The 21,381-nt window shown below is 39.7% G+C and overlaps 1 protein-coding gene across 1 annotated transcript in view; it reads right to left on the bottom strand.

The window, feature by feature from the left end:
* LOC131893334 (uncharacterized) overlaps window positions 1–13,123 on the bottom strand; it is a 39,920-nt gene extending 26,797 nt beyond the window's left edge. The window contains exons 1-2 of the mRNA XM_059243334.1: window positions 12,279–13,123; window positions 8,756–9,633 (exon numbers count right to left, since the gene is read on the bottom strand). Coding sequence (XP_059099317.1) covers window positions 8,756–9,633; window positions 12,279–13,071 — 1,671 coding nt within the window. The 5' untranslated portion in view covers window positions 13,072–13,123. The remainder of the gene's footprint in view (window positions 1–8,755; window positions 9,634–12,278) is intronic.
* Between the last annotated feature and the right edge of the window lie 8,258 nt (window positions 13,124–21,381).

Consider the following 21,381-nt stretch of genomic DNA (forward strand, 5'->3'; position numbering starts at 1 on the left):
TTGTGGTTAATCATCTAAACGCAGTTGCGTTATTTTTGTCCTTGAAGCACTAGTAAATATTTACTTGGATTGGGAAATATACCCTGAACCTTGTGGGTTCTTTAAATCGTATCTAACTCCTTCCTTACATGAATTAGTGCACGAGTTGGTGAACAAGGTCACTTTTGAGTTTTTGTTTCGTCGCTATTTTCTTCTAGATCATGGTTTGTCCGTTTTTTGAGTACGCATTAGAAGGTTCTAATCTCAGCGACAGTGTGAGCGCTAAAAGGCACTAAGGATTTAAAACTGTATTTTTAAACTAAAGACAGGCTGCAGGGTCATTTTCTCTAATTAAAATGGCTGTGTCCACCATTCACCAATAGGTTTTTGGTATCGGAAGTCTTAAAAGAGCCAGAGATTTGAAGTTAAACGTCCGCATTAGCATTTCAATTGTAACTGCCATATGGATCGACGAGAAGCGTTTGACGGAGGTGCAAGATTCCTGAAGGAAACAGTCAGAATCGAGGATTAGGATTTTCAACGCTCATTTGGGAAGGGGCACGCGCTAATCTGTCAAATCAGGAGTGGATCAGTTTGGGGGTTTATCAACAATGGTTATTATTGTGAAGTGTGAGAAAGTATTCGACAAACATGACAAGGATATCGTCTCTTGAGTCTAATATGATTATCCGCAATGGGATTTGTTTCTTTTCTATTGGCTTACCTAAAATTAAACTATGAATGATCCAATTTTAGCCCAAAAGGAAAATGGAAACTTTTGACTTTTGGCCATCTAAAAACTGACTCTCTTAATCCCCGATCTGTTTGGTCTATTCTGTAGTAAGGAGATTCACTGTTTTCAGAGATTCCACTCTGTGGGAATGATTAAATGAACCCTTCGGAGGAGGTGTGAAATGCTTATGGCTAAAGATTGTCCGAGTACGCCGCTTTTCGGCGCTTTTGAAACGTCTAGAGCATGTGCTATTTGCAATCACTAAATGGTTTATTGAATTGTGGACATTATCATCAAACGGGTAATAGAGAACATAATGAAGTAAAAGAGGTTCTAATCTGTCGCACATTACATCAAAGAATAATCTCAAGAGCAAAAGATTCGAAGTCTGTTGGTGGACATCGGCATTTAGATTCAGAAGTAGCGCGTTGACCAGAAGCGTTTGATGGATGTACCGAATCCCATGGGAAATGGTCCGATCGAGGGCGCCAATTTTTGACACTCATTTGATCCTTTAATACATCTAGGGCAATCAAACAAATGGCAACCGAAATTTCTTATTGTAATCGCCATCAACGGTGGTAAAGGAACTGTGAAGAAATGATCGGCATGCGTGACAAGGATCCAGAGACTCGTTAGTGGGTTGATGGTTTTGCAAAAAGGCTCGAAGATAAAATTAGTTTTCATGTGTTTACTTTTAATTTCTAGACCGGCTAGCTTCATTGCTTCGATCGATTTACTTCCTTTTTTTTGAATCAAAAAAGCCCATCATAGAAAACAATGTGCCACACGGATACATCTTAAAATGTAGTAAACAAATTGTCATGAAAGCATGAAATACATGCGATATGAAAAACATAATTCCGAAAAAATTGGCGCGGATAATTTTCACCACCACCGATACACTCTGCTTCCAAGCGCTTTTCTCTAAAAATTCTGACTCAGACGAAACCACGTTTTCCTAATTGCGATGAATCCCCCCCTTAGTTGTCACTCAAAGAGGCGATCGAAAAATGATGCCTCTCTTCTATTTAGTCAAGCTAATGTGTCGAGATAATAGCAAAATCATTGAGGGAGTTCATTAATCTCCATCTTAGAGAAAAAAATCCCCTTGGAAGATTAATAGATAACGTGCAATGAATCCCCAATTAGATGCTTCAATTTAGAACAGCGTTTGAAATGTACATTTCATGCATTTTGTACATTTCAACACGCTTAATTGATAATTCACTCGTGCTCGGTTTTAAGTTGTTGTGACAATCCAATTCTTTAGAACACCTATAATCAAATTGCTAGTTTTCAATCACAGTCCTTCATTAGATCGAATTGGTGGAAAATATGTGTAAAATGATAGTGGCTTCCCTCAAAAATCGTCAATAGTGACGTCCTAAAAAGGGCAAATTTAGGCCCTTCATTGTTTTAATTTTGCCCCCACATTCATAATCTGAGCACTCAATAACACCTGATATTCGGTCAAATGATGCCTGACCGTGATCTAATTGAATAGAATGTTGTTGAAAGTTTCCCTGTGATGTGGCTAAAATTTCGCAATCGTAGTTTGCAATCAGATGGTTTTGCAAAATGTGCGTCCGTCAAAATTTGACCGGTCTCAATCATGAAACCATCCAAGGACTCTGACCTACAATAGAAGCCCTGAAGAGCTATAAAGCTTTGAAAACCTCTCACATCTATTTGACACGGATCAATAAAATGTCAATATTTCACATTATAATGGACGAGAACATGGGGGAGAGCGAGGTTTACCCTCACTTTTGTCGCTGACTATTTTGGTTGTACACAAGCAACCTACCATTTTAATTTGGAATCGTGGATTTTCATTTGATGCACTGTCCTATTTCAACCTTTATCTCTCGCAAGGTATCAACTAAATCAAAAAGAGGCTCCTTGCTACACAAGTGTCATATGCGACACTTTGGGCTGAAGCTATAACTATGTACCATGATGCGTTTTGCATAGAATTGACACATTTTCTTACAACCCGTTTATCCAAAACCCGTAGTCTTTTATAACCGTCGTAATGTATCCTATCCCATCAGCTCTAGTATTGTTAAGTACGATACCATTGGGCTAGGGTACCCTTGGGATTAGAGTGTCACATTTCACTTCTTAGTGCCAACCAACAAAAATGACGAAAGAGTTGACAAATCCATCCAGCATTTGACACGTGCCCCGAGCTAATTATAAATTTCGTCTCAATAGATCATGAGATCCAAAACATAGTAAAAAGGAGCGGAAAAAGTCTCTTTCCGTCATGGGTTGACGTTGTTTAAATGCTGATTATTGCTGAGAACTGTTCAGCTTATGATAACCATAACGAGGTTTATTCACTGACAAAAAAACACATGGATGATGACAATTCAGGATTTTGTTCTACAATAAAAACAAACAAATTTAATGACGTGAAAGATGAAGTGAAATCATTTCCAATTGAATGAGATCGATGTGACGTGAAGGCCGGAACCAAAAGATGGTAAGATCAAGTTCATCATAATTGGGCCGTTTTGAATATGGTTTTAAACTGTTAGACAGACTCTGTCCTGGTCACAATTGCATACTGTTTTTTCTCACAGTTCATTAGCAATAACCTAAAAATCGTCATTGAGTCCACTTTTCGTCGACAGATTGGCGCGTACTCTACTAATTGGAAACGATCACAGCATCAGCTTGTTTGGTTTTTTGTACCCCATTTGCACTCAAGCGCCATCGTTCGGATACGTAGTAGTGATGTGTCTGAAGTTCAAAATCAAAAATGACACCGCTTTTCCACCATTAGTTGAATTTTTTGCGTCAATAGAGCTAAAAAATATCTCTTTTTCATCGTTTGAAGCACCATCCTTTTTTTTGTATAGCAGATTTGCTAATTTCAAACACCATTGTAATTGACTCATGCCACAGCCAAAAACTTGACACATCACTACGTCAGTCAAGAGGGGGCGCTGGGGAGCGATGGGCCAAGCAACAGCCTCTATCCACCAAGGCTGTTACATATATGCATGGATTTCTAGAAGACCTGGATGGCGCACGGCAAAAAAGAAGGTGACCCATAGAGGGGAAAGAGGCGATCTCTCTCTTTTTGAAAGAGCACCCTTGACATCATTTTCAGTGCTTCTTTCTTCATGGAAAATACAAAAATATCAATAGTTACGAATTATTAAGACAATTGCCCTATTTTTAGTTCCTAATTTTCCATCATTAATTCTTCTTTTAAAGCTAAGAATGCAAATTCCAATAGTGTTAGTAAAACTCTCCTCCCTTGACAACCCAAGATATAGGTTTCAATTGGCACTTATTGCCAATTGTAAAAGCAAGACATAATACCTAATATAGAATGATATTTGCAAAACTCTTCTTTCATCTCTACCCAAAAATGGGCTTCTAGTTACATTAGCTTAAATCAATATGAAACTTTCACAAAATAACTTGACCCTTCCACTTGGATATTACAATCAAATCTAAATTATCCAAAGCAATTCTATCATACAAAATTGTAAATGAATTGAAAATGAGCTTCTCAGTTTCCACATGCAGTCTTCCTCAGTAGAGAAACATTTAATGTTGAATTGAATTGGAAACAGCAAGGTGTTAAACTATGACAGCAAGTTCATGAGGTGCGTTATAACTCCTACAATCCAAAAAGTATGTAATAGTTTAGGCGGGGAAGGTATTATGTACTTGGTTTTTTACAAGTAATTGAGATTCAAGAACATATTTTCAATTAAAGGAGCTCTTTCAATGTGATTCCTTTTGGGTTTTTGTTTGCTTTTCACGGGCTTTTCTAAACCGCTACAAGGAATGTAATCCCCAGTGCTATTGAAATGAAAGGTTATATTCATCTATCCATTACCTTTCAATCTTTCCATGTTATTTGGTCTACCAATGAGTTTGAGTTGGCAGACCGAGCTAGGCCTGGAATGTAGGGTTGATCTGGAATGCTACTTAAACATTTGTTTACTTTGTCCTTGTAATAGCTTGATTTAAGCGATTTGCAAAAACCTCATTGTTGCAATTCTCCTAAACAAACATTAAACAATCAGTAATTTTGATTGTTTTTTCAATACACTGATATATTTTAGCAAAAACAAGCACGTTAATACTTCCAGGCTTGTTGAGAGGTCTGAGATACACTTAAAGAATTCAAAAATTGAATAAGCTGTAATTTGAATAAATAAGAGTTGAGAGTTGGATTGAAGAACTTGATTCACATTATGTACTTCCCAAAGTATGAATGGCATGTTAAAAACGATTTGTATATCTTTGAAACAACTACGACTTCAAAACAGCTAGGGAAATCTGCTTTAATAACTTTTACTGAAAGACAATTTTTCTTTTTTTTGTAACAATTCATAATGCGTTTCAATGGTCAAGGCAATTTGAGGCCCAATTCTTCATATTTCTGATTTTAGGTATGCACTTTAGTGTGTTAAGGAGATTATTTAAAAGTTATTTTCTTTTTCTAAATGAGACAGTGATATCCTGCGGAACACTATTGTAAAGGACTAAGATCATTGTAGTTATATGAGTTGTTTAGAGTCAACAAAGGTGATCTTAACTGTGACATAAGTTTAGACCTTATTATGTCAAGGATCTCTTATCAGATATTTGGGTGGTCTCACAAACCCAAGACTCAGCTTCATCATTACATCTTAAGAAGTGAGCATATCAAGTTTTTGGATTGATATGATAACTCCTGCTGAATTTCAAAATGAAGTGATTTTCAAAACGATCTGATTTTTGAGGAATTCCAAATGTTTTCAAAGGTTTTTGCTTTGGCTTCATATCACGCCACTCTATTAGTTATGCATTGACAGACAGAAACTTTGGTCGAAAACAAGAGATATGCACATGTTTCTGCTGCTTTCAATTAGACTTAAATGAGAGTTTAAAACATTAAGTACCAGAAGTGACACTACTTGCTCATTCTTCTTACCTCTTCATTGTGATTTTTGCCTTCAGAATTCCCTATGGACACAACATTGGTGATTTCACCAGATTGGAATTGGGCAATTGAAGTGAAATTCACATTTGACCACAATGCCAATGGGAATACCCTCGTGTTGAAAACACTTCAAGAACAGCTTCACTGAATCATAGATAATCCTGCCTAGGGTGCCCTGGACAAAATATGGTCAACAATGATGTTTATTTGACACTCAATTAAAGTAGATTAGTGAAGTACGTGAGTTCAGGCGAAATGTTTTTTGCAGTCATGGCCACCTCTTGACTCGAGCGCAACCAGGGTTCAAACAGATTTGATAGCCAAAGCCAGCTTGACTTTTTATTGGAATTTAGTTATTGGTCATGGCCTTGGTTTAACAATGAAATGAAGTTGAAAATAATAACAAGCATTTCCACAATAATGCAGTTCAAAATATTTGACACTTGGTAGCTTTCCTTCAATGAAGTGTATATATTAAACCTTATCATTAGCCTCCTCATTTGAAAAGAGAAGCCCTGAAAGAGCAAGTTCAAGGCAAGTAGGAGGAGTCGAAAATTCCAGCCATTTACACCACTTAATGCCAAACTGTTGACCCAGCCGATCAAGCCAAGACTAAACCAGCCTAAAGACATTAATACAGGCTGAATTGGCGTTGCTACTTTGTCGTCTCCCTTGTGGGTCACCAAGAAAGGGAATCTGTGACTGGACGGAGTCCATCTCTTTTTTTAGAAGTCCGTGATATATGTCATCCACGGACTTCTAGAGATGTGGACTGCGAACGGAGGCCAAAATTTCGTGTCTTCCTAAACCGGTCATCTTATTCCAAATAGGCACCACAAGATTTGGTTGAATTGGTGAACTTGGCGGCAAAAATTTGAGCCCAAACCTACGCTCGGAACTCTGGATACATGGTCAAGAATTATATATAATAACAACATAAAATTCAAATTTCGACCTACTTTTGGTCAGCTATATAAATTTTGACAAATCACTTTGAAACGGTTCACTTTATAAGGAAATGACGCTGCACGAAATATATTTTACGTTCTGCACTCCAGAGGGCGCTTTGTCATTCAGCCTCCACCAAATAAAGGGCTGATTGCGCCAATTCCTTTTCATTGAATTATAATGCGTTTGTATTGTTTTGGCTAAATTCTATCAAAATCTTATTTATAGTTAGTGCCCGGGCACATAATGTCCGGGAAAGAAAATGTGTTTCAAGGAAGGCAAGAGCAGGTTATTTAGCGATCTACCGTGCCTCTTCCCGTTTTCTTTGGGCCCCGTGACGTTGCAAATGATGGCCCTCCCTTATCAGCATCCTCAACAAATGTCTCTGTCAGTCTGAGCACTGCTCGTCAAAATAATTAATCACCTAGGGCGGCCTTTACACTAGGATGAAAAACCAAGATTAAATCCGGTTGAGGATTGAAGTAGGCCTAGTGCCGAACATAAACACCCAAATTTCTCGTTTTCAACGGCCCTCCATGGTGTTAACACTGACAAATAAACGACGACTAACGGACTCCGAGGAAGAGTAAACATACATAGAATCATTTCCATTTGTTAACTCAAAGCTCAAAAAGAATGGAAAGAGAACGCAGTGCCAAAAAGAAATAGTCGCGTTCTTTTAATTGAGAGATTGATGTAATGAAAGAGTTCTACAAAGAAAGGAGTAAACACTGGAAAACCCTGGAAGGAGGAAAACCATGGAACAATCATTCCGTAGAATGCAGTTCAATCGAGTCAAGTTGACCCAAATTTTGCGAATTCGCAACCGCTTGCAAAGGTTTGTGATCATTTCGAAATGTTGACAACCAAAAAGGTAAATTCGGCAAGCAGTGACTGCAAATTGCATTGTCATTCAAGCGGNCATTTTTGGAGCATGTGGAATTGGACACACGGCTTGACAATGGTTCGTTTTGACGTCCGTCAAATTCAAGGGCAAGTGTTGCAAATTTTGTGTACCCAGCAAAAGTGTTGCTATCGACTTGGGGCCCTTTACGATAAAAAGGCCAAAACGCTGTGCCTCGCGTAAAAACCCGGTTAAAATGCACCCCATCGCTACAAACTACTAACCAATCTTTCATCGTTCGCCAGAACGGAAGAATCAGAATGCCTTGAGCTTTTTCTTGTATAATTTTTCGAATAACAGCTCCAATGAGTTGGACTGGTGGGTGTGCATAACAAAACCCTAGGTCTGCCCAAGGGTGGGTAAAGGCGTCCCGGAATAATGCTTTGTTGGATGCCAGTATTGAGGCGAACCGTGGGACTCTATAATTGTCATCCAAGGCAAAAAGGTCGAAATCAAAGGACCGGGCAGCCAGATGCTGAATATAATTAAACGACCTATCGTCGATTCCAAAATCGTCCATATCCACTGCTCGGCTAAAATCGTCCGCTAGTTGAATTCTTGGATCCGATCTCGGGCGCCATATTACTTGAATGACGATATGCAAGGACCTTGCCTTCATATATATTTCCATAGCTAATTGTTGCAAGGCTGTTGTATGTGATCCTTTCCGCATCACCCGTTCCACATTTTTGGAATCTGTCCAATGAATGATGGATTTGTTTGTCAGGTATAATCCCCGATTCTTCAGGAGCACCAAAAGACCATACAGCTCCCTCCAGGTGCTACTGTATGTTTTTTCCAGAGACGAGAAAGACTGCAGACACATTTTGAAACCACAACGGCCTTCATGACTTGAGTGAGTGACTCCTTGCTGACACACTATTTGAACCACTGCTACGGCTTCTCCCGAAGCATCTGACGCTGTTTGCATGACAGACGTAGCCACTTTATCGTTGTCATGTTCCATAGGGTAGCCGTCCAAAATACTGAACGTATCGGCAAGATAGAGCAACTCTTCATGCAGATGCTTGATACATATATTGCTTGACCAAGATTCAGCCGCAGCCAGAGTTTTAAGGCCGTTTCTACAGAGTAGTAATAATTGGGGGCCGGTGGCTAAAAGATTGGCTAACAATTTCCCGTAAATTTGTGCTACTTCTTTGACGTGCCAAACTGTGCGGTTAGCCAAATTTCGACATAATGTAATGATCAAATTCTTCTTCTCTTGTGGTACATGAATGGTTAAGGAAGGTGTGTGTAACATGAGTCCAAGATATTCTTCTTTTTGCGTTGGCCCTTTTGCTTTTCGCACATTCTCCACCCAACCTGCCCGAGACCAAGCTTTCTTGGCTATCATCATATTGTTTTGGCATTCCGCTTTAGATGCCCCGAAAACGATCATGTCATCAATGTATATGTAACATTTAATACCTTGCAAACGCAGATAGGCAATGATTGGCTTCTGAAGTTTAGTGAAAATTCTCATAAGCGGGGCCAATCCTAAAAAAGCTATCTTCCACACATAATGCCTCTTCACTCCGTCTCTACCCGTCCATGCAAAACCTAGATAGTTTTGGTGTGGTTTGTGAATTTGGATGTGGTAATAGCCCGATGACAGATCCATCACGCCAAACCAAGAATCTTGCTCGAAACTTCCGACAATACGCTGCAGGTTATCCAACCTCACTGGTAGCACATTTAAAAACGGGTTGAGTTGTCGCGAGGGATCAGTGATCAGTCGTTTCTTACGCCCGTTCGGAGCCACCACTTGTAAAGGCATCATCAAATGTGGTGTCCAATCCACTTCTTGGATCGCTCCTACTTTCAAATGGTTCGCTATAGCCTTACATACAAAGTCGAAATTGTTGTGCTGCCTCGCGGAAAAATTGTTGGGCAAGGACGACTTAGGGGGAATAGACGCAAACGGCAGCTTGTACCCCTCTTCCAGTAATGCTAACAGCATGTCCGCCGCTTGTAATTCATTGGCCCAAAATCTTCGGAATTCATTTCTATGAATTCGCCCTGGGACCCTAGGGTCGATATCATCTTGTTTCCGTAGCATCAACGCATCTTGATTTGAACCGAACTGTAATTCCGCACCAACCACAGCATCTGGAAACAAAAAATTCGATCCTTGATCGAAGATCTCAGAGCTTCATAAAACCAAGCAAGGGAGACATCTTTCTTTCTTTTGTTTATATTTCGGTGAAGGAAACAATACACCAGACAGATCTTGAAAAACGACCTTCCAATTATTCAGCAAACTCTTACTTCCCTTTTAAGGGACATTGCTGCGCCCAATGGTCTGAACTTTTGCAAACATTGCATGGTCGTGCAGCGGATGGGCCAAATTTAGCTTTGAATGAAGCCATTGGCCGCATATCTCTAGCACTCCTCCCGAATGTTGAACCATGTCGTGGGACAGGAGGCCGTGGTTTGAATAGTTGTGCTTTGTCTCTTTTACTTGAGTGGTAGCCCACAGTTTTGGAAACACTCGCCCCTTTTTTGGCTTCTTTCCGCACGTATTCCAGGTGTCTTTTGAAGTCTGAATCGAACTCCTCCGATCCTTCAAATNCCGATCACGCTAATGTTGCTTGCACTGATAAAAATGGAGTTAAATTCAGTTGGTCATGCAAAACTGCAAGAGCATGTCTCAACTTTTCGAATGTGACATCGATTGTTTGTATTGCACTTTCCAACAATCGGACAACGTCCATAGGCGAAGACGACGCTTGCTGCAATTTAAGAACAATATCATGCTTCGAAAAGGTTGTTTTTCCTTAGTCCAGTGTAGAGACCCTAGCCCAGTGCACCACGGGCTATCTCCAGCTGGGTAAAAGAGAAGCTGACCGCTAGTTTTTTCAGGGTTTTACTTTCATCACATTACGACAAATAATAAAAGAGTAACTAGTTCATGGTATCTGTTACATCTAAAAATTGAATGTTTTCCAAATTACTAGTGATGCGAGTTTTAATTGCAAATAATAATAGTAATGCCACAATACAGAAAACTGAATTGATTTTTTTTTCCAAGAAATCTAGTCCAATTTCTTAACCCATGCTCTTTATCATCAAACTTGATGTATGAGTTGTTCAAACAAAAAAACAACTTTGGTGGCATTGTTGTCGCAGCTTATCACATGAAGTTTTCTGGTACCCTTCATTTAATTTTGATAATTCGTTTGATCACATCACTTTTATTGTTGGTTTTAGAAAGACACTAGCCAATTCCCAAGTAATCAGTTATCAAATGTAAATTTATCAATAATAAAAAGACCAGCTTAGTTTGATGTGGGAATAATCAGTTACATCTAGAGGCTAGCTAATGGTTTTCCAACATGCCACTACTATTGTAATGTCATTGGTAAAGTAAATCAACTCTAGTAACAAACTTCTGCGATTATTTCATTGATGCTGTCAGTAATCCAGTTTTTTTGGATTTTCGATGTTGCTGAATGCGTCATTCAAATTTGCCAGGATTTCTTGCTTGATAGTTTGTTCAAGATAGAGCTTGCAAAGTTGAAAAACATCACTCTTAACTCATCAACTTCAAATTCAGGCTAGGGTTTTTAATTGTGTTTCTTTACAACGACACATGAACAAACGTTAGCAGAGGGTTTACTAACGCTGTCTTTCCTTTCTTTGCCGCGAGATGTCTCATTATGAAACAAGCAGATTTCGTGCTTTCAAAATTTTTAAATCTAGAGATAAGGTTACAATGCTGACCCTCTATAAGTCAATTGTCCAACCGCCTCTTGAGTATGCATCTCCAATTTGAGCGCCTATAAACTCTGTGGAAGCACGAAAGCCCATGACAAGCATTGAATTTATTGCCCTCCCAAACATCATGCTAATGAGAGAACGCAATCAATCTCGACCTGCAGACCAAAACTCGAATTCGACAACCAGTATTGATTTTGGACTCGACGGGAGTAATCAAGTGCAAGAGTGGTTTGCGTTCCTTCAGGTTATGACGTGAAGAAGCGTTTCTGGAAGTGAGATTGGTGCGACCAACAGGATTTTCCTCTGGATGAGTTCCAGTTGTAAGTGTGTTGGAATTGTGCTCCATAAAGTGATCCTACAACCTTTTTGGGTCGTGCCTATACCCCACCCGTTCCCCCTCGGCGTAAGATCATTCTTATTTTCAATCATATTTCTACAATACTTTGGACCATCTCAATATATATCTATATATCAAGAAGCAAATGCGAGATGGTTTCCGTCTACCTTATTTAGCTAGCGACCAAGGAACTCCCCTCATTGAAGAAATACAGTTCACTTGCCAGAGGAGAAATCCTCACACCATNGGAGAAGCTCGTTCTCTTGTTCAACAATATTGATATCGTGTTCTCGATCCACCCATTAGGACCTTTAGCTATGAAAACATTGAAGCTCGTTCTTGTCTGCCACGACATTGATATCGTGTTATCCAACCACGCATGGGAAACCTTGGCTAAGAAAAACATGGAGAAACTCGGTCTTGGTGTGAACGATAGTGCTTTGTTAGGTGAAACATAAAAACTATGCCTGCCACGGATTTGATATTGGGCTATCGATCCGCACATGAGGATCCTTTGCTAAGACATGGAGAAGTTTGATCCTTGCTCCTACGATAATTACCTCGAGATTTCCCTAGGCTAAAACATGTGTGCGGCATGATGGGTAACAAATTTGACCTCAAGAAAAAACAGGACTAAGACCCTGCCAGCTATGAATAGCGTCTTCCATCGAGAAAAACCAGAAAAGTGTATACTAACCTCGCCCTTCTGAAGGACCATTGAGATATTGGCCAAACGATTTCTCGGAAGTGACTAATTTTGCCAGGGGATGAGGCCAGCTGGAGTCCTTGGCCCGAGTTTGAGTATCATCGTCGTCGGAGGCGGATGAAGTATCAGATGAAACAGGTGACTGAAATTGGGTTAGTCGGGACGACTTTCGTAAGTCGGGGAACTTGGGTCTGGTAACAGGATCCATTTTGGCGACTTTGCCGTGGGCACTTCCCAAGCGGTGAAGATTGTCGAACCCATGGTTTTCTTGACAACTCTTTGATGTTCCCCGATTGTCCCAATCGATGTCATGGTTTTCGTCTGAGTCCGACCTCGGAGGCCCGATACGTTTAGAACGTCGGTCACTCTCAGTTTCCATCGGCAAACGCACTCTAGCATCGGGACGATGTTGCTCCAATATAGAAACGATGGCTTGCCTCGCTTCTGGGCCTGCCTCGCGTTCTAAAAAAGCGGCGACCCGGTTTCCGAGTGATGCTTCGTCACCGACGGCTTCAACTGGCTCCACGCCCTCTCCTCTTCTAGGACGCGGATCGCTTTTGACGGGTAACCGTTCCGTACCATCCTCTTTGGGCACGTGGTCAATCCGATCCACCACGCACGTTTGATTCACATCTTCTAGATGGCCTTGATTCCTGAGAGTTGCGATCTGACTATCTGAGAGGCAAATAGATCCCCCTGGAGGAATCTTCTTGACCAAATCAGCAATCGTGTTTGGATCATCCATGGTGGATTCTTCTGATATTCGGCAATAATGAAAGAACATACACGACCGGTCGATGATGAACAGTAAATCGCAATGAAGCGGATATGGAAACAGCTGAATGGTGGCAGGTTGCGCGAGGCAACCTTTTGCCTGTAGCTAGTCACAGGCATAGATAACTTCATATATAAATCGATCAAGGGCGCTGCGATCGCATGTTTTCGTCTCAGCTGTCGCTGGTAGAAAAAATGTTTCATTCGTAGTCAAGCTACTTAGGACAACTATGGTGCAAATTTGAATCGNTTTGCCGTCGGACTACACCTGACCCTGCCTTATCTTTTTTAAAATTCATCTAGATAAGTATTTGCCCTAAATCTCTGACCAACCAGAGTTCAGGGGCTTCATACGTAGATCGGCCAATACCCATTCGTTGTTAACCAAGAATTTTATCATTGCACCTGACCGCATTGGTTACAAAATCCGCAAAATAGTAGCTGCAAAAAAAAAGTATCATTATTTTTGTAGTAGAAGTTGCTAAAGAGCGGACACCAAACGAAGTATTCGAGATCGACATTCCACTCTGTAGGGAATGGATTAAATGAACCCTTAGGCGGAGGTGTGAAATGCTTGTGGCTAAAGATCGTCCAGACTACGCCGCTTTTCTGCGCTCATTAGACGTCTATTCAACGCTGATTTAGCAATCACGAAATGGTTTATTGAATTGTGAACATTATTAACAAAGAATGGGGGATAGAGAACTTCTCGAAGTAACAGAGGTTCTAATCTGCCGCACATTACAGCAATCATTAATCTCAAAGAGCAAAAGATTCGAAGTCTGTTGGTGGACATCGGCATTTAGATTCAGAAGTAGCGCGTTGACCAGAAGCGTTTATGGAGGTACGAAATCCCCGTGATGCCTGAAATTACTCTTAGATATCAATGAGAAGCTTCGGGAAATATTATTTGGTGATAATAATGAAAACATAAGTGCTGGAAAAACCAGCGGTGATAGTCTTTGTGTTACGAGCAATGACCGTGGAGGGAAGTGTGACATCAATGAAACTATCGCGACGCTCTTGGCCCAATATAAGAACCCACTGCCCTACGAAAAGACCTTCCAAATGAAGGTTATCAAGCTGTCGGAAAATGACGTGAAGTGCCCGGAAGTTCCGCTTTTCTCACATACTGTATCACATCCGTCTCAAAACATTCAAAGTGCTCCGATTTCAAGATCCAAGTTGCCATTGCACGAGATCATAATAAACATCCCTCAGACCAACATTCCACGGCCTCCCATAGCACCATCCCCGCCTTCAAAAAAGAGGGCCCCTCCCACGAAGCCCCGATCTATGCCTTCCAAAGCGCAACAGGCTTGTTCTAAGCGGCGAATGGCGGCCATCATGGCCGATATCCCAAATGGAATGAAGCGGTCCCGTATGAGAGCTGGATCTGCGCCCTTTAAACCGCCCCCAAGGAAAATAATAATTTGAAATTAGTAAATATTGTCCTGTTGTTGTTGCCAAGAATTCGAACGAATTTTCCAAAGATTTCTTCAATTTCATGTTTGATCTGCGAATGGTCAAATCAAATCGATATCAAAAGACCTTTTGCTACCCATTAGGTTTGCTTTGAAAATGTTTGCCGAATTTCATAACTAAGGCATTTGGTCGAGCAATGGAACAGTTACTTGGGACTGGTGCAAAACTCCTCTCACCGGTTGGGACGGCCCAGCCTCGATCTCAACCTGATCCTCCTCCCATTCGGCCTGTGGAAAAGTGCATTTTCGAAATTCATTCACACAGGAGAATATTGGACAACTGAGCAGGAGTGACTAATAATTAGGGGTCTAAAAAGATATTTTTTCAGGTCATATTAAGTTTAAAACTATTTTTTTTTCATTTTCAAAGGGGACAAAGAACGGCTCTTAATTTCTTAGTTTTTTGTAGAGTACATTCCATATGATGGCTGTAATAAAAAGTATTTATATTCATGTTGTATTTTTTGTGTTTCAATTTTTAGCAAATTCCTTTATCTTGATCATCTCTCCCTAAGAATACATGTATTGATAGGCATTTATGTGGGACTCAAGTTGTATTTTTCGTTTTCTGTGATCTATGACGTAAGTTTTTTTGTTTTAAATTGCCTCAGGTTCTCACAGTGATGGTATTAATTTTAGGGACTATTCAACTTCTTTGTCCTGGACCATGATTTCAGGATGTTTTTAAAACATGCTTTTTCACTTCAAAGTCATAGATATGTATGAGCCTACAATGAAACTCAATTTACGAGTAAGTTGATGTAAAGGCAAGAGTGCAAATTTCTGAGCCCAAAAGAGCAAGAAGATCACGAAAAACAATAATCAAGCAATTGCTACGGTAAAACCACCATGATACATGAATAACCAAGCAAATAAAAAAATCCCACCTTTCTAAAACTATTTTTGGCTGAGTTTCGAAATTTGAAAAAAAATATGTAAAAATCTTATTTTTCCGACCCCTAGTAATGTTCATGTCCTTTTTCGTTCCAGTTAGTGTTATTTTATTGTTTGTCTTTTCGCCTCATCCTTGGTTGGTTCCATCTTTGTTGGTTGGATTGTGGCGGAAGATGGGTGGGTTTGGAAAGTCGTAAAAGTTCTAGCAGTTAGAGCGGATGCTTGAATCAATGATGGCGGAAGCGGAAACATTCGTCAGTTCTGCCACGTAGTTCATAATGTAGAGTTTTCCTAATAATCAATGAATGACAATAATGCACTTTTCACCTCGATAAACAGGAGGCTGATCAATGTATTTTTTTTTAAATTATCAGTGAAAGTTCCTCATCAATTGCTTCTTGTTGATTTTCTTTCTACAATTGTTTATGAGCAAGTTTTGCACAGAGTTTTACTGATTTTATAGTCAATTAGATTGTTTTTGATTAACTTGATGTTCATGATTATTACATAATTCCTCAGACTTGAAAATTTTATTCTGAACTATTTTGTATGTATGCACAGAGTTGCACATCAAACAGTTCATTATTTGCCAAAAACAAATTTTTCAATGTACTATGCAGCATGGGCAACCTTGTTTTTTGATACTAGTAGAGATAGTGTTATAATGCAACACAATGGCCCAAGTTTGCGGGCAAAGGAATGCCGTGTAGTTTCGTCTCTCAGGAGTACCTGTTCAGATGTGGAGGCTCCACTTGTCCTTCAACTATGGACCCATCTGGCAATTTTCAATTCAATGGCCACATCATAGACTACTTGAACGCTCTAGCTTTTGATAAGGCCCAAGAAGAAGTTGTGCCTGATATTGAAACCCAAGCTAGTCGGAACACATATCTTTCACTCTTGAATATGGATCCAGAAAAACGCTTGAAATTGCTCCTCGATATGCAAGATAAACTTTGGCAAGCAATACATGGAGCCGACAACAAAGGAACTTGTCCTCCCTCATCAACCCCGGATGACCTTCGAGCTGATGATCTTGTGACTGACATCAATGACCCTGGAGGGAAATTTAACATCAGTCAAATCATCTCCAAGCTATTACCCAATGCAGACACGGCTTGCCGTATGGTGAGATTGTGCGATTGAATAAAGCGGAGCATTAAAAAACTTTACATTGTTCGATAGAACCACAGCACCCAATGATTGTTTTCAAAAAAGCTTGCGTCCGCCTGCCAATCAAAAGGTTTTTTTCAAAAATCAATTGGGATCGTTGTCGAAGTTGGCAATGGCCAATGAATTGTGAAAACATTGTTTTGATTTTTTGCATCGGATTGATTTATTTTGGTTTCGTTAAATTGGGAAACTTGTTATATTTTATTGTTATATCAAAAATAAAACCCTGAATTTCGGTTATTCATTGTTATTAACCATATACTGAAACAATTCTTCGCAATAACTAGTGTTCAAACAATACCTTGCCAACAATTAATGGTAAATGCCGCAGTCTGCCAGATTCAAGTCAAGTTTGCGCTCATTCTCTGTTCTGTTTGGCTCTCAAGATTTGTTCAAACACTCCTAATTCCGACGGGCCTAGATAGATGAAATGAAATGGAAGGATGCAAATGGAAATTGCGAACTTCAGGGAGAGTCTTGGATTGTCTTCAAAAAGTGTCATTCAACGGGCAAGCTGCTCACGAAGTATCTGCTCCCCTTGTCTTGAGCAAAATCCTTTCTCCAAAGAGTCCCCTTCAGTGGGACAGTTTTTTTGTAATGTTTGAAACTCTGGCCAATTCAATCCTCTCAATCAACGAGCCTCTAATCACTCAATGGTGCCAGAGAGATGGATATTTGAAGGCATGTTTTTGGGGTGGAAACACACTACAACAACAGAAATAAAAAGGCAACTCTCCACTGACATCAGAATATGCTTATCTGAAAGTTATATTGTTATTTCATGTTGTTGTCGACAACTTGTCGTGAAATGAGAATAACCAAAGAATAGAACAAAAGTACTTTCTGCTTACTTCGTAACGAATCATTGAAATTGGTAAGAAAACGCTACATCTTGCGTGTCGTCATTGGGTCTTCATCTAAAAGATGAGTTTTAAGAAGTTTAGATTTCTATATTTTGCAATCGGCATTTTGATCTACAAGTCAGTTGAAAATAGAAATAAGTAAGGTTGAGGAGACGCCTTAGTCATCCTCACACCTAATCCCAATTTATTTTTTAAGGATTTTACCGTCGCAGGCAAAGAGACCATTTGCAACAAATATGCAATTTTTAATATTTCAACTTCCCTCCATGTTAAGACTATCAATGAAATTGTTCTCCTGATTTTTCCCAATCATTCCCCATATTCTCCCTCTTTTTGTCAACAAATTGGTTCAAATGCCATTTTTTTGTCAATGATTTTCCATAGGTATGTTATTGGCGTTATCTAACGTCTTTATAACCAGCATATATGTCAAAAGTGATCAAAAGAGATTGAATCAAACCAATTGAAGCGGTATTGGTAATGGAATGAATCCCTAGCTCGAATTTTGAAGAGCCTTTGAAGTATACAAATGCACTTTGCACATAACAAAGCGCTTAATTGTTATTTCATGTATCCTCCATTGAGGTTCCATCCTCAATGTTAAGCTGTTGTGACAATCAAATTATTTGGAGCACCCTCAATTAGATTGCTAGTTTGCAATCACATTCCTTTATTAGATCGGATTGGCGGAAAATATGTATATATTTTCAATGACTGTTCTTAAAAAATCATCAAAAGTGACGTCCTAACAAAGGCAAATTTAGGCCATTCATTGTTTTAATTTTGCCTGCACATTCTTAATCCGAGTGCTGAATAACATCTGATATTCGGTCAAATGATGCCTGACCGTGATCTAATTGAATAGAATGTTGTTGAAAGTTTCCCTGTTATGTGGCTAAAATTGCGTAATCGTAGTTTGCAAAACATGGTTTTGGAAAATGTACATCATTCAAAATTTGACCGGTCTCAATCATGAAATCATCAAAGGACTCTGACCTACAATGGAAGCCCTGAAGAGCTATAAAGCTTTGAAAACCTCTCACATCTATTTGACACGGATCAATAAAATGTCAATATTTCACATTATAATGGACGAGAACATGGGCGAGAGCGAGGTTTACCCTCACTTTTGTCGCTGACTATTTTGGTTGTACACAAGCAACCCACCATTTTAATTTGGAATCGTGAATTTTAATTTGATGCACTGTAGTATTTCAACCTTTATCTCTCGCAAGGTATCAACTAAATCAAAAAGAGGCTCCTTGCTACACAAGTTTCATATGCGACACTTTGGGCTGAAGCTATAACTATGTCCCATGATGCGTTTTGCATAGAATTGACACATTTTCTTACAACCCGTTTATCAAAAACCCATAGTCTTTTATAACCGTCGTATTGTATCCTATCCCATCAGCTCTAGTATTGTTAAGTACGATACCATTGGGCTAGGGTACCCTAGGGATTAGAGTGTCACATTTCACTTCTTAGTGCCAACCAACAAAAATGACGAAAGAGTTGACAAATCCATCTAGGAAGTGACACGTGTCCCGAGCTTGTTGAGTCATTTAAATTGTTAAGCAAAGGGTGGCCAAATTTCTAAACATCTCGACTTTCATTCCAAGGCCTGTTTCAGAAATCCTCCGTTTCTTGAAGGTAGAATTAGAGGTAAAAATCATTCGCTACATACGGATGGATAAACAGCGACCAGAATTCTTCGTTTGCTTGTTGCGATGAGAGTGCCATTGGCAAGAGTAGTCAGTAGCACGATTGAATTTTGACTTCATTTTTGACAGAATGGCTCAGACAACTGGAGACAAACTGCCTGAAATCAGTTTTCTTTGGGGAGCATCCTTGTGAAATTGTTCTTTCCGACATAACGAGTGTTGAATAAATGTGAATCTGGCGCTAAAGTGGACTTTTTAAAGAGTCGTCGAGTGACGATAGAGAGCCTTTGGTGATATTCGTAATGACGTGTCTTCGACGATTGCGCGAATGCGTAAATTTGAACATCGAAAATCGCCAAGAAAAGAATGCATCAACAATGAACCAGTATTCCAATGTTTCTGCAGCCCCTCCAACAAAATCATCAAGAAACATTTGGGAATAACAATTGAAACCTGGAAACAGATCGTTTTCAAATCAAATCATTTCGTTTGCTCTAGTAAGACGAGTTTTAGAAGTGCTCCGTGGGACTTGGCAAGTTTTTTTGTTGGAAAAAATAAAACATCTTGACGAGTCGAAGAAAGGACAATCCCAGCAAGATGCACGTTGAATTTCAAGGGAATGAGGAGGCTGCCACTAATATTCCTAATCATCATACTTCATACGCTGGATTGCGAGTTTTGAAGTGGTCGCAGACTCTGTGTTTGATCAATTGGGACTTCTTAAAGGAGAATTCTTAGGGATATATCGAGTTGGAAAACGTCAAAATACGATCCGGGTCCTCGACGCGGTGAAATCATCGTAAGTCAAAGATTCCGATCTTCAGTTAATTTTGAAAAGGTATNGATCACGAACTTTTGGCTCAGTTGACGGTCATTTTTCTTACAAAAGTAGCAACAAGAATATTCAACTGACATCATTCAGGGTCATAAGTTTTCGTCTCTACAATAATAGACAATTTCATTTGTTTTGAAACCTGGAAAAAAACACATTTAGATTTGAATATTCGCTCATTCTTTGCAAACTCATGGAGCTGAGAAAGAACACGAATTTCTCTCAAAGCAATAACTTGTTGGTCACATGAGAATGCCATTTTGTGTGATGGTGACCAATCGGGCTTAGGATAGATTAACACGATCGAGAAATGAATCCGAGTGACATGAAAGGGGAGGAGCGTCGGGATCCAGAGTTGCTCATTCTGAACTGTATGCAACGTTCGCCGTTCAGGCGTTTTGCTCCATTTGGGCCTGTAAGTCCAATCCCGTCTTCTCCGAGAGCGCAACTGAGAGAAGCAGAATAGGACACTTCCTATTGGCCGACTGCAAACATCGGCAACGCCCACATCACGTTCATTTCGCCACGTTCAACTTGACTGATTGACTGATTACGGAAATGATGTTTCCCAGGTTCTGGATTAGAAAAGGCTTGTCCTCACTTAAAACAGGACAAGAAATTTAGGAAAAAAATTTGTTGAAATTCTGGGAATTTGAGTAGGGGTAGGTGGGAGTGTCTTATTTTGGAGGAAACGGAAGAAGAGAAAAGGGTTTTGGGCAAGTAAAGCAGTTTTTAAGCTCGCAGGATTTAGACCTAACAAGCCATTGTAGTGCCTCATAAATAAAGTATTCATTTTTCAAAAGATGGTGCAAATTTCTGAAAAAGTAGTATATTTGTTAGGAAATGTGAGGGATCGAGTCGTTTCCAAAACTTAACTCGCGTTGTTTATTTTCACTCAAATCCAGGACAAAAAAAGGTAGCGGTAAAAAACAATGATTGTATTAATTCGATTTGCGTCCACCTTATTCAACAATCTCTGCCCGGTCTAAAATGACCGAACATGAATTGATTGTTCTGGGGAAACCTATACAACCAACCAAAACACATTTTGCTCGACTCATTGTTTTATTTAATCACGGCTCGATAATTCGTTTTACTTTGAAGTACTCCTTTCTTTGTAGAACTCTTTCATTACATCAATCTCTCAATTAAAAGAACGCGACTATTTCTTGTGGCACTGCGTTTCCTTTCCATTCTTGTTGAGCTTTGAGTTAAAGACCGATTGGACCCAAATGTGTCATTGACCTAAAATGAAACCAATATAATGATTCTATGCATGTTTGCTCTTCCTCGGAGTCCGTTAGTCGTCGTTTATTTGTCAGTGTTAAACAACCATGGAGGGCCGTTGAAAACGAGAAACTTGGGTGTTGGTGTTCGGCACTAGGCCTACTTCAATCCTCAAACCGGATT

This window comes from Tigriopus californicus, chromosome 2 (genome assembly GCF_007210705.1).
Source record: "Tigriopus californicus strain San Diego chromosome 2, Tcal_SD_v2.1, whole genome shotgun sequence".
NCBI lineage: Eukaryota > Metazoa > Arthropoda > Copepoda > Harpacticoida > Harpacticidae > Tigriopus > Tigriopus californicus.